The sequence below is a fragment of the Medicago truncatula genome, chromosome 4 (genome assembly GCF_003473485.1).
Source record: "Medicago truncatula cultivar Jemalong A17 chromosome 4, MtrunA17r5.0-ANR, whole genome shotgun sequence".
NCBI classification, from domain to species: Eukaryota; Viridiplantae; Streptophyta; class Magnoliopsida; order Fabales; family Fabaceae; genus Medicago; species Medicago truncatula.
This window is the reverse complement of record NC_053045.1, coordinates 55,719,063-55,732,740: the sequence shown is the minus strand read 5'-3', so window position 1 is coordinate 55,732,740 and position 13,678 is coordinate 55,719,063. Positions and strand designations below refer to the sequence as shown.

General features: G+C 32.9%; 2 protein-coding genes across 3 annotated transcripts; one reads left to right on the top strand and one right to left on the bottom strand.

Moving 5' to 3' along the window:
- Nucleotides 1-9: 9 nt before the first annotated feature.
- LOC25493963 (uncharacterized) lies at nucleotides 10-4,888 on the bottom strand. 2 transcript variants are annotated; one of them, XM_013602647.3, is made up of 8 exons: nucleotides 4,673-4,888; nucleotides 4,457-4,593; nucleotides 3,371-3,497; nucleotides 2,983-3,096; nucleotides 1,933-2,131; nucleotides 1,766-1,811; nucleotides 1,335-1,410; nucleotides 10-523 (listed from the first exon to the last, which is right to left on the bottom strand). In XM_013602647.3, the coding sequence occupies exons 1-8, from the start codon at nucleotides 4,680-4,682 to the stop codon at nucleotides 321-323; spliced, it is 912 nt and encodes a 303-aa protein (XP_013458101.1). In that variant the 5' UTR covers nucleotides 4,683-4,888; the 3' UTR covers nucleotides 10-320. The 2 variants fall into 2 exon arrangements, with proteins under 2 accessions (XP_013458101.1, XP_013458100.1); XM_013602646.3 differs by having other exon boundaries at nucleotides 4,457-4,544.
- A 5,488-nt stretch (nucleotides 4,889-10,376) lies between these two features.
- Nucleotides 10,377-13,063, top strand: LOC11441675 (probable mannitol dehydrogenase). Its single transcript, XM_003609353.3, has 5 exons — nucleotides 10,377-10,634; nucleotides 10,929-11,042; nucleotides 11,145-11,658; nucleotides 11,752-11,905; nucleotides 12,080-13,063. The coding sequence occupies exons 1-5, from the start codon at nucleotides 10,537-10,539 to the stop codon at nucleotides 12,283-12,285; spliced, it is 1,086 nt and encodes a 361-aa protein (XP_003609401.1). The 5' UTR covers nucleotides 10,377-10,536; the 3' UTR covers nucleotides 12,286-13,063.
- The last annotated feature ends 615 nt before the right edge of the window (nucleotides 13,064-13,678 follow it).

The following is a 13,678-nucleotide window of genomic DNA, read 5'->3' as shown; positions in this document are numbered from 1 at the left end:
ACTTCAGAATGCAAAGGACTTTAAATCTTCTATTAGAAAACATCCTTCTTTGAAATGACATGCAATCCAAGCTTTATCCCACTAATTGGAGACTGTCGGGTCAGCTATATAGATCAAATTACGCCATATTGCCACAATGTTCTATCATAAACCATATTTTGGTCCACCTCATTAATCTCCAAGTCTTATCTAATAGTTTCTCTTCTAGTTTTTCTAGGTCTCCTCTACCTCACGTGCAATCTATACAAGACTATAAGTTTGTGAAATTCCCTATAAACAAGAAACTAGAACTTAGACGTTTGTTTTCAGTCTTGATTAAGTTAATCATCATCTGAGTACTGCTGTAGAAGTAATTGCTCCAGCTCCTGTTCATATTCGTCGGTCTCTCCCAATCCTGTTTGTTTATAAAATGTTTGTTTCTGGACGTGCCAATCACCAGCAATCTTCTCCACAACATCTCCTATCAACTCCTTGTCTTCTGATATGTGCTTTATGTTTTGGACGTCCAATATACTGCTTGCTTCTTTAAGAAAGAAAAAAAGACAAGGACCACCAATTGATTTAGACAACGGTCAAAATTGATGTATCATGAATCAGACAAATTGTACAACTAGATAGAACATTCAAAATAGTCCTCAAAGAAAAGTTCAGGAGTTCTAAATGTAAGAGATTGACATTAACATATTGTCATTCATTAAAGATTTTTTTCTTCATCAAATCAATTTGGAGAACCACAAACCTCAATAAACATAGCTTATCATTCTTCAAATAAAAAACAACAACCAAAGCCTTTATCCCACTAATGTTCTATCGTAAAGCATATTTTGGTCCAACTCATTAGTCTCCTAGTCTTTCCTAATAGTTTCAATTATAATTTTTCTAGGTCTTCCTCTGCCTCTAAGGGTCTGACTCTCCTCCATCTGATTTACTCTCCTTATTACAAAATCTCTAGGTCTTCTCTCTACATGCCCAAACCACCTAAGCCTATTTTCCATCATCTTTTCTACTCCAGGTCTTCTCTCTCTAATATTTACATTTCTACTCCCCATCCAGTCTTACCATAAATAAAAAACAAAATGTTCAAAATACACATTCTTTCACTTACATTTGGTGGACAAATTATTTTTTATTCGATTGTTGTATAGGTTCAGATTAGTTTAGCAAGTCAGAAATCAACATTAGTTTGGACTTGAACAAATTAAGAAAAACATTCATTTCTAGCAAATGACAGGGAAAACACAAAGACTTTGCTTCACAAAAAGAAAACAGTTCCAAGATATAGAAAATGTTCCTTTCTCAAGCAGTGTTATATAGTATACAAATGAAATAAATACCTTTAATAGCTACATTTTTTGCCTCAGCATATTCAGCTGACATTTTCTTCAGCAAATTGAGGTCTACTTCCAATCCCTGGTACGTAGAAAGGAGAGGGGAAGTTGTGAAAAAAAATCACAAACTAATATAAAGACAATTTATATTTTATAGCATGAGATTAATGATATACATAATACATTTATCAACAGGCTGATTGGTTTCTAAAAAGACAGATATCAAAATCTACCAAGACTGATTAGTATGCTAAAATCATGTACTTGAAACCCATCAAGCTCGGTTAGTCACCAACAAATACCCCCACAACCCAATAAGTTCAATATGGACATCTGTTTTTGTTCCATCTTCCTAATGTTAGCTGACTGTATAATACCATAGTTGAAGAAGATTAACGAATAAATCATTTTGTGGTCACAAAGAACCGGAAACTTACAAGGTCCATGCGGACATAGTTTTCAATTGGCATGCTATCAAACAACCTGTCATCCACATGGAACACATTCAAACAAATAAGTTGTTGGGCTAAAACACTAACATGACAACACGACAAAGAAAGAAGGATATTGAGCATAAGTTCATAAGTTCAATATGGTGATTTACTTTTCATATGCAGCTTGAATACGGGCCTTCTGTAATTGTTCGAGTTGGTTTACTGTTTCTGTGGCAGAACATTCCGCTAAGTCAACAGCACCAAAAAGGAACGTGTTACTTTCCAGCATTCTTTTGACTAAAGCAGGCACAACTCCGATATCATTTGCCTTTGCATCAATAACAAGAATTCTAAGATTTTTTAACTCTCCTGTAGAAACATGCAAATTTGAGTCTTAATTATTAAAACTCATGAAATCATCTCATTCTCATAAAACCACATCATCTTTATGTTATGACACACTCAAAGTTTTCATATTAAATTAAATAATATTCTTTTCTCCTTAACTAATTATCAATCAAATGAAATTTTACCCTAGTTAAAAATGAAGGAACGTATGCATGACTGTATAGACCACTCGGAACAATGAAGCTTGACTCATTAGGGAAACCGAATAACATATTAAGAAATTAGTAAGATAAAGATTTCTTCTGTCACAAGTCATAGTGCCTATCATATAAAAAAGCCAGCATCTACCCTACCAAATGCATGTGCAGTGTCAAAAAATATCAATAACCATGAAGACATTTCACCAAAATAAAATTCCATTGGACACCCATATTAGAAAGCATCATCAGCGCACCTACAATATCTTCACCTGACAATGAAGTTCATGAGAAAAAATTGGGCCTGTCACTAAAACACAACAATGCTGCAATATGAATATTGAATAATGGCTAGATTGGAAATAAACTTTGTTGCAAAAGCATGTATATGTCATTCTACCATCGTAACTAAAAAAAAAAATATTAAATACATGAATGCAGACATATTTTCATTGTACAAAACATGTTGATTCAAATACTAAATCAGAGATATAATTAGTGAACCTACGAAACCACAAACAGAAAATAGAAACATACATGTGTAGCTTTATACAGCTCAATTGAGTCAATACAAAACCATAATTAAAGCTTATGTTACGAGCAAATCAAATAATTCATTCCTTCGAACAAGAATAACTGTATGGCACTTATGATTCAACTGCAAAATTGTCATACCAAGGGATATATAGACCTTAAAAGGAGGTTTGAATGGTTGAGTCTCGTAAAGACAGTACAGGCAATACAGGCCACCCAGTTTGTATGATAAGGAACCATTGCTAACCATGTAACCTGCATAGGAATATAAAAGAGTTTCTATATTAAAATAAAAGGTAAAGGCTAAACGTAAAACCTCTACAATATGACATAATTATCGAATACGGAATACCGCTGAATATTCACTAATACATTGTGATTTTTAATTAGTCTGTGCTTTTCAGAACAAAATAAAGCAATTCAACACCCAAATTACCCAGAAAAAAATTCAGAACTCAAGCTTGCATTTACTATTTATAGAAATAAAAATAGTTAAAATCAGAACTGCATATCCCAGGTAAACATGTACCTATACAATGAGCATACAGAGATTGCATAAAGAAGGCCAAGTTTTTAGAAGGAGAAGCTTCATAAATGTAGGAAAACTTCTTAGAAATCCATACTCTCTTCATATCAGCCAAAGTTTTTGACTCATCCTGTCATTAATCAAAATCGAACAACAAAAATTTATTTGTTAATAATCGAATAATAGGAAACAAGTAGGACCGGTTGAAAAATGGTTTTGAATAAAATCAAACTGGTACAGCTAAAAGAAAAAAAAAGTTAATTGAGTTACTGAAACAAGCTGTTTCCGTTTAACCAGTTTTTAAAATAGCTTCACCAAAACAACCAAACAGTCTCCTTTCAAACTTTCAAGATTAGAACCTTCACTGACAAGCCCTAATCTTCTTTCAGATAAAGATAGTACACAAGGATGAGGTATTACCTCTCGATCGTATACTGTCTGTGACAACTTTATAAATCCATGGTAACAAGAGTAGTGGTTTTCTAAAAACAGTAATTTACTAACAAGTATCTGTTTTATTACAGCCTCGGAATTTTGAGAGGGAACAAGGGCCTAGCTGGCCCACAAAGGCATTATGAGAATGGTAATGAAGGAATGAATTTCATAGTCCTTCCGATTGTAATATTTAAAATACAAACTTTTCTCGGAATACTTTACCAGCAGTATTGTTTTGTTATTTTAGGCTATTTTGAAAGTTTAATGTGTGATGCTCTGAATAGTCTCTTAGTCAGAATGAGCATTCATATATTTTCAATGCAAATGTTAATTTTTTTGAATGAGTTTTTAACTCACAGTAAATTAGTTAATAGTTTTGATTATTGTTATAGAACCCAACAACTACTTAGTAAACTAATACAATACAATCTAGGTGATGACCCTTGAAACCATGTTGCATATAGGTTTCATTCCGCAGTTATGATACTCTTCATAACAAAATTGGACATTATATTTAACATCAAAGAGTTCCAAAACAATTCTAAAGTTATATTGGTTTTAAACAAAAAAACAATGAAGCATGTTCACAACAACAAGAAACAATGTCATTATATTCAAAATGAAGAAAGCTCGGGTGATTTTATTGAAGAATACCTGAGCGAATTGATCTATAAGTTCATCAATGTCCTTCTTGAAATTATCCGTATTCATGGTGAAGAACCCTAATTTACAGCAGAGAAATCTGTAGCAGCAGGTTGTGAAAAAGGTGAGAACAAAGTACATAGATAAACCTTGAAAAGCAAGAAGAACGTGTTAATTCGTTGAATCAAATAGTTAATGTGCAACGGAAGAAGAAGAAGGTGAAATTACCATTTAGCATAGAGAATTGAGCGAAAAAAAAAAAACAGAGTGGTGGGGAGCTGCAGTGTTTCGAACAGCTTGTGAGGGTGCTGTCTGGTGTGAGGAATAGCTCCTGCGCACCTGCAGTTTTTTTCTGTTGGGGATTTTGTTTTGCAGTTTGGTTTGGGGCCTGTGTCAGGGGTGCTTTTGCGCCCTTTTGTTTTTTTCTTTCATCCGAGCTTGTTAGTGCGTCTTGCGCGGACTTGTGATTAATAATATTTATCGATTTAAAAAAAAAAAAAAGGCAGAGTGGTTAGACCTTGTGCCGCCATCAGTTTGAAATGTACGAAAATACCCTCAAAGTATACTCTTAAAAAAGGTACTTTGGTGGAAGGGTTTAAAACTGTGGAAAAGTTGGGTACAATGCTCTGAATACGAGATACGATATTGCATCGATATGGAAATTTTTTAAAATCAAGATACGATACGGCTGGGATACGTTAATAAAAAAATTATATAATTAAATGTATAATATAATTATAACAATTTTTTTAATATGCAAATATATTAACAAACAAAAGAAATCAGTCATAGGCTCGTAGCACATCAACATAAATATAAATAATATTGACGATTAAGATAGTGATAATTAGTCAATTACATACACAATATATCCCAAAAAGAGCACCATAAGTGCTATACTATATCCAAAAGAAACATTGTTGGTGCTATATTATATCGATCCAAAAAAAAAGCATTATACTCAACAGTTAAGTTATCTTAGTTAACATTAATTAGGAAGTATTGGGGCAGAATAATTATCGGATACTATCCTGATACGTATCGGGAAGTATCAGATAATTTTTTATTTATTTTTTAAATAAAATTTAATCTTCAGATGCTCTCCTGATACGTATCAGGAAATATCAGGCAGATATCGTGCAGGATACGCAGGAGATACGATATGTCATCCATTTTGAAGTATCGGGGCTTCACAGGTACAACGTCAAACTGCCAAAAAACACGGTGGCTCTGATGCTTCACAAATTCAAGAACATGTGGCATTAAACTTATTGATCTTTTTTTTTTTTATAGCTTTAGGGCCCGTTTAAAAAAAAATGGATTTTCCTTTGTATTTTTAAAAATGGTTTTTTTTTAAAAAATTTACTAAAAAATAGTAAAAGTTATTTCAAACTCATTTGATATAAGTTAAAAAAGAGATTTTAACATTCACCGACTTAAATATTCATTTTTGAGATTTTACATAGTAAAAATCACATAATTTTTCAAAATGACATCTTTCAAAAATGATTTTTTATGAAAACTAGTTGAAATTGCTTTTTTTTTTAGAGATTTTTTCAAAATTTTAGTATAAAAAAATTAGGCTTAATTGATCCCTTAGTCCCTTAACTTAATTCTTTTTTTCAAAATGGTTCCATAACTCTAAAACGTCTCAATTTGGTCTATTATCTTTATTTCCGTCATTCAAGTTAGTCTTTTCCGTTAGTTTTTTTGCTAAAACCGTTAAATCTTGCCACGTGTCACTTAGGATTGGTGATCAAGGGTTGGATTTAAAAAGCACACAAAATTTACAATAAACTCACAACATATGATCATTTATAATCTTTCCCCGTTTGTCTTGAATTTCCTAAAATTAAAAATCACCAACAATCTTCATCTTCTTCCCTCTTCATATCTCTACTTCATACCCAAAATAAAAATTCAGCAGCACATAAACATAACAAAATTAAAGTAAAATTGTATAATTTAATAAAACATTTCTACCTCACTCTCTCTCTAACCATATCTCTTCTCTCAAAATTATCAATTGAAACGAAAACACCAGAATGTTTGCCATTAATTTGATTTCTGTATGGTTACCATTAATTTCAATTTCCCTTCTCCCTAACCTTGGTCTGTTTGGAACGAAAACACCAATGTTTAGTCCTATAAAGTTATCAGTTTTTTATGATCAATGCCTCTACTAAAGGCTTTTATGTGTGGAATTAGTAGTTTGGGCTCTATCAACAATTTGTTGCTTATAATCAAAGTGGAAGATTTGTTTCTTGTGTTTTCATTTGATTATGTGATTACGGGAATTATGGGTTTGTTATTGGTATTGTTGTCATTTGATTCCTTTCAGATTCCTTTCACATCCTTCCTGTATTTATAGGGATAGAGAGACTTGATCCCCACTTCATAAAACAACTGTCATGCTTTAATTCAAAAGTGATTTGCGCTTCAAAATGAAGCTTGGAGAGAAAGTATGAATTTCCGTTCTTGCAGAATGTTCAGGAGAACGTTCTCTACGTTCAACTAGAACGTTCTCTACGTTCAACTGTTCTTGGCAGAAACTTCACACACTTTTGATTAGCTGTAATGAGCTGTTTGAGAGTTGATAATTGCTTCCAGCAAGTTGATTAGACTTGGTGTGATCATGATGATGTCATCTTGATGATGTCACATGCTTTACATCCAAGGTTTGCACTTTCCAAAGATTCCTTCTTTTCTTTCCTTAATGGATCGAAATTCTCTTTAGGCTTTTGCCTAAATTTGTCCACTTATGGCCCATGTGCATTTAAGATAGACTATTACTTTTTCCACCCCATATCTTTCCTCGCGCGCCCTATTTTTTTCCAATTTTACCCCTGGTCTGGATTTCGTTTTCCGGATTGTATTGTTAGAATTTTGCATTCCGGATTTGAAAATTCAGAATAATGTTTTACCCGAACTTTTGCAATTTTAATCTTCAAAATTCGTAAAATAAAATGCAAATAAAATAAAAAACAGAAATAAAAAGACACAAACATAAAAACAACTCATTTTATTAATATATGAACAATACATTACAATAATTTTCAAGCTTTTTAAGCTTATTACATAAGATGCTAAAACTATTTCTACTATTAACTTATTACATAAGCAATACCGGTGGCTCCAGACACCGGTGGAGAGGAAAGGGGGGGCGGGGGGGGGGGGGAGGTAAGAAGATGGCGGGGAAGAAGAAACCAATGCTGCCTGATAGGACATACCAGTAGCTTTGATGTTGGTGGGGAGACATAGGGGGCACATGGGCCTCAAGGGAACAAGAGACCATGATGGTCAACATGACACTTGGGCAAACTAACCTCACATCCAGACTGACCCCTTCCCTATTGACCGATCATATGAACCCTGATGGATTCCAAAGAGGTCTCTTTCTATGAAAGGCCTCTTTATGTGTTGTTGAATTAAGTTGTTGCATTATGTTTTGAATAATATAATATTATTTAAACTTTCATTATGTTTTAATTTACGTCAAATATGTTCATTTAATCGATAAAATAACCAAATATATATTTCTCGGATTACGAAATCCGGATTGACCTAGGGCGTAAGTGTGTTCTGGAAAACAAAATTCGGAATACCTTAGCATAGGATTCTTTTGTATGGACTAAATTGCACCAGGAGTTTATGTGGTCCACAACTTCCAAGGACCTCTATAAATACATCCTCTCCAGTTTTGAGCTTCAATACCATTAAAACACATCAAAGAAAACCATGCAAATTTTTGTCATTAAGCTGAGGATCTTTCTCATGCGGTCGCAAATAGATGAGTTAGCTCTCTATTTGACTGCATGATGAAGATCCTCAGCATGTTGTCAAAAATACAAACAACCACACCAAAGAGACCAGACCAAATTTTTGTCATTGTGCTTAGGATCTTTCTCATGCTGTTTTAAATATATAGATCTCTATATAACAGCATGATGAAGATCCTCAACATGCTGTCAAAAATATTAGATACTCCTTGATGCCTCCTTGATACAGAGATAACTCAAAAATATCAAGAGGTTGATATGAGTTAGATCTTGCTGTCTGCCAGATGAATATGTCATTTGGCAAGGCAGCAGGATCTAACTCAAAGAAATCCTCTTGAAAATACCTTCCTAAAAGATTCATCATTTATGTTATTATGATTTTTTTAACACCTTCCCATAAATATCGCTTTATCCGTGATTCTCAAGATTACTTTAAATATTAACCAAATAAATTTTCGACCATTAGCGCCACTTTGATTAATAAAAATTTTCCCTTGAAAATGTTGCAACTTTGATCTGGACAATCTTTTCGGTAAGCAATTTAAAAATAAACACTACTATTAGTATTGTAATCAAGGTTTGTCTAACATGTGCAATTAATAGAATTTCTACACACATGCTTCTTGAAGCTAGCTATCGAGTTTTTCCTTGAACACTTATCAACTTATATATGACGCTTTCTTAGTTAGAAAATAATACTTAAATTTAGGCTAAATTACCTTTTTGGTCCTCTAACTATTTAATTGGTATCAGATTGGTCCTCTAACTAAAAATTAATTTATTTCGGTCCCTTAAGTTTCTCACCGTTACATATTTTGGTCATTTTCGTTAAATTTAATTAAAAACCGTTAGGGTTTATCAATTTCTGGAAAATAGGAAGAACACCATCAACAAAACAAAACCCAAAACCCAGCAGCAAGAACAAACAATAACAAAACTCATCATCAACAACAACCCAGCAATAACAACCTACAACAACAATCCAGAAACAACAACAACCAATAACAACAACAACCCAACAGCCACAACAACTAGAAAAAGGAGTAGGAAAAACAACATATTAGGGTTTGTGAAAGTTAGAGGGTCAGAAGAAGAATAAGAAGTTTGGGAGAAATTGATATCTCAACCCAAATCGATTGAGAAATAGAGTTGAAGTTCTCTGAATTTCTTTGTATATTTAGATCTTAAAAATCTGTAAAATTCGAATTTGGGGGTGAATTGAAATTGGATGGAATGGAATTGGGGGTGAGTAAATTAGGGAAGGTACTAAAATAGAATTTGAAAGAGAGGCCATGGGAGAGGAGAGAGGGAGAGAAAGAATTTTATTGATTTTTCTTGGTTTTTTCTTCTTATGGGTTATGTTGGATGTTTTTATGAAGGTGAATGAGGAAGATAATGAAAAAGTTGAATAAAGATGATGATTTAATAAATCCTAACGTTTTTTTAATTAAATTTAACGGAAAGGACTAAATGTAGTAACAGTGAGAAACTTAAGGGACCAAAATAAATCAATTTTTAATTAGAGGACCAATCCGATACCAATTAAATAGTTAGAGGACCAAAAAGATAATTTAGCCTATATTAATTTAATTAAGAAGCTCTCAAATGATTTGTGCACCCTTTCTAAAGTCTTTCACCTCAACTTCAGGTAACATGCAATCTGAGTACTTCTCACTGAAATTATACTTATTCCACTGAATAATACATATGTATATATATATATGCTATAATCTCAAATTGAAAGTGAAACTTATTTGACATTGAAAGGTGACTACTATTAATTTAAATTTTTAGAAGAAGAAAATGAGATCATCTTTTAAATGACAACAATTGATTAGAATTTATTTGAGAGAAAGCAAAAACATTCCAATGATAGTGATTCAGTTCGATAAGAAGTTGACTTCACCCTTCACAAAAGTGTAAGTTCAACTTTCGATTTTAGCATAATCTCGTTGTTCGTAATCTATAAGTACATACAACTGTCAACAATATTTTAATTTTTAGATATGTCATGACTTTAATGAACTCTTAAGATCCAATTCACGTAAACTTTTTATGCATAAAAGAAAAAAAAGATCAAACCAGCCAAAAACACTTTATAGTTATACATAACCTAACGCATAGAGACAACTCAACGAATACTTCAATAGAAGAACAACAACCCTCACTACACTACAAATGGTTCATTCATAAATAGTCCCATATAGCTTCCACACCACATATATGTGTGTGATATAGATAACATAGTACTTTCATTGCTACACACTACACAAAGAGACACAATTTATTCACTTCTTTTTCGTCACGGTTGAAATGGGATCACAACCTCAATTTGAGCATCCAAATAAGGCCTTTGGTTGGGCAGCAAGAGACCAATCTGGTCTTCTCTCCCCTTTCAATTTCTCCAGAAGGTTCATTCATTCACCTCTTCATTTCTATATTTATTTAACTACATTTTTTGTAAATGTCTTTAAGCCTCCAACCAAAAAAAGAAAAGATTAAATACAGTTATCAGATGATAAAGTTTTTTTATCTCACGTAGCACAGTTTTTTTAATTATACACATTGATCATTGATACATTTTTAATTAACTTACAAAAAAATTAGTTTATTTTTATTTTTTAAAAATTAGTTTATTTGAACATGTTGAGAGTCAAAGTGTTGTTAGCTTAATAACTCACATTATTGTGTCTCCAAACTTTCAGGGAAACAAATGAAAAAGATGTGTCACTCAAAATATTGTTTTGTGGAATATGTCACACAGATCTCCACATGATTAAGAATGAATGGGGCATATCCACCTATCCACTAGTTCCTGGGTATGCTTTAATTAAAATCACCACTACTTCACCATTATCTTAGAAATTGTCTTAGCTTTTTCCATTACTTTATTTTGATTCTAATTTATATAAGAAATACAGACATGAGATTGTTGGTATAGTGACAAAAGTGGGAAGCAAAGTAGAAAAGTTCAAAGTTGGAGACAAAGTGGGTGTTGGCTTCATGATCGATTCATGCAGATCGTGTCAAAATTGTGCTGAAAATCTTGAAAGTTATTGTCCTCGCTTTACAGCCACATGTGGTGCCAAATATCGTGATGGCACCACCACATACGGAGGTTACTCTGACTCAATGGTTGTAGACGAGCACTTTGTGGTTCACATTCCCGATGGTTTGCCACTTGAAGCTACTGCTCCTCTTCTTTGTGCCGGTATCACAGTGTATAGTCCTCTTCGATATTTTGGACTCGATAAACCTGGTATGCATATAGGTGTTGTTGGTCTTGGTGGACTTGGTCACATGGCTGTTAAGTTTGCTAAAGCTTTTGGGGCTAATGTGACTGTAATTAGTACATCACCTAACAAAGAAAAAGAAGCAAGAGAATGCTTAGGAGCTGACTCATTTTTGATAAGTCGTGACCAAGATAAGATGCAAGTATAAATACAATAGTTAAACATTCTAATATTCTTAAATTGGAAATGGTAATCAATTAGTAATTAACAAACTATGTTAATAATAATATTATAGGCTGCAGTGAATACTTTGGATGGTATCATTGACACAGTTTCAGCTGAACATCCTCTCTCACCTCTAATTGGATTACTGAAGTCTCATGGAAAACTTGTAATGGTTGGTGCTCCAGCGAAGCCTCTGGAGCTCCCTGTCTTTACTTTGCTTTCGGGTAAGTTAGCTAGCATATACAACTGAAGGTAGTATATGAAAAACATGTCCATAGATCTCTTGTTTGATTTGAAGCAATAACAAAATGCATATATATAAGTATAATGCACATGAGAATATTAATTTAATTTACAAATAAACATTTTGATGATGCTCGCATGCATATTCATGGCAGGGAGAAAGATAGTAGCTGGAAGTAATATTGGAGGGATGAAGGAGACTCAAGATATGCTTGATTTTGCTGCTAAACACAATGTAAAACCTACCATTGAAGTCATCCCTATGGATTATGTTAACACTGCAATGGAGCGACTCCTCAAAGCAGATGTCAAATATCGATTTGTGATTGACATTGGAAACACTCTCAAACCAAGCTCTTAAATTCTATACAACTCTATTGTCTGAAGTTGGGTTTGATGAAATAAATGATTTTGGATAGTGGACATCTCAAAGATTTTGTGCTTGAACTTGTTTATGTTGCTGAACTCAAATGAGTTTGATAAGCATGTAATGGTTAGATCCTAGATATTCCCTATGTTAGCATTACTATTATCTACTATGGATTTGTAGATAATAGTAATAATATGGATTTGATGTTGCTGAACTCACTTACTATTATCTACGATTCATGCAATCCACTTACCTCTGTTTATGTTGCTGAATGCTGTGGATTTGATGCACAGACTCTGCTTTCGAGGGACCAGAATGGGTTTGTGGGGTTTTCTTTCTTCATTCGTTATACCAGAAAATTTCATCTTTGCATTTTCATCATCAACAATCTTAACATATTCATGAGAATCATCACATAGACTTTTATGAAGCTGAACTCAAAGTTTCATCTTGAAACAAGGATCCATAACAACCGCAATTGCAATTGCCAGAACCAGACTACAATCTTGAAATTCCAATCAGAAAGACAAGCAGATACAGCATGGCTAATAGCAGCAGAGTCAGAATCAGGGTATGGTTCCATCACAACATTGAGATAAAGCCACCTCATTGCCCCATCATTTAATTTGTTGTGTTCAATGGTAGTATTGTCCAACTCATCATCAGATGTCCTTCCATTTGTATCACCACCACAAACTTTTAATTCAGATGTAGAAAATATAATAATGTAATAATAATATGAACAAAACATAGATACGAAAAGTATGCATAACAGATTCTCAATCAAGTACTACCCACATAGCTCAAATCAACAATGCTCAAAAATAAAACTGTAATATTTGATCATCAATGTACTAACACTTCAAGAACTGATAATTTTTTTTTTTTTACTTTTTTTACGTAAAAAAAATTATACTTTTTTTTCATAATTATTATAAAAACACATCCAGAAATCGATCTAAATAACTAGATCATAAAAAAACAGATTCAATGACATGAAGTAATGAAATAGAAAGAAAAAAAACCCCTCCTTGGATTAGGATTTTAAAGGACAATTTTTGCTTAAAAAAGTCTTAAGGATTTTAAAAGACTTCGGAGGATTTTGATGACTTTGATGATTTTAAAAGACTATTAAGGATTTCAATGGATTTAATTCATAAGATTTTAAAGCATTTGAAATGATTTTATAAATTTCAAGAGATTTCAACAGATTTAGCTCACCAACCAGAGCGTAAGCAACATCCGTGGACTCCCATCAGTGTCATTCAAAGGTTTAGCTCTGCCTCAAAATCCTTGCATGCGTTACATCAAATAACTCTCTACCTCAAAATCCATTGGGTAAACAAATATTTTGAAATATTTTTATTTTATTTTACATATTTTC

Excerpts from the sequence above, each read along its gene's own strand:
- LOC25493963 (XM_013602647.3), bottom strand. Across the intron at positions 3,097-3,370 it reads TCTGTATGCTCATTGTATAG|GTTACATGGTTAGCAATGGT; the intron begins GTACATGTTTAC and ends ATTCCTATGCAG. Across the intron at positions 524-1,334 it reads AAAAAATGTAGCTATTAAAG|AAGCAAGCAGTATATTGGAC; the intron begins GTATTTATTTCA and ends TCTTTCTTAAAG.
- LOC11441675 (XM_003609353.3), top strand. The coding sequence starts at position 10,537 with ATGGGATCACAACCTCAATTTGAGCATCCAAATAAGGCCTTTGGTTGG. Across the intron at positions 11,043-11,144 it reads ACCTATCCACTAGTTCCTGG|ACATGAGATTGTTGGTATAG; the intron begins GTATGCTTTAAT and ends TAAGAAATACAG. Across the intron at positions 11,906-12,079 it reads TGTCTTTACTTTGCTTTCGG|GGAGAAAGATAGTAGCTGGA; the intron begins GTAAGTTAGCTA and ends TATTCATGGCAG.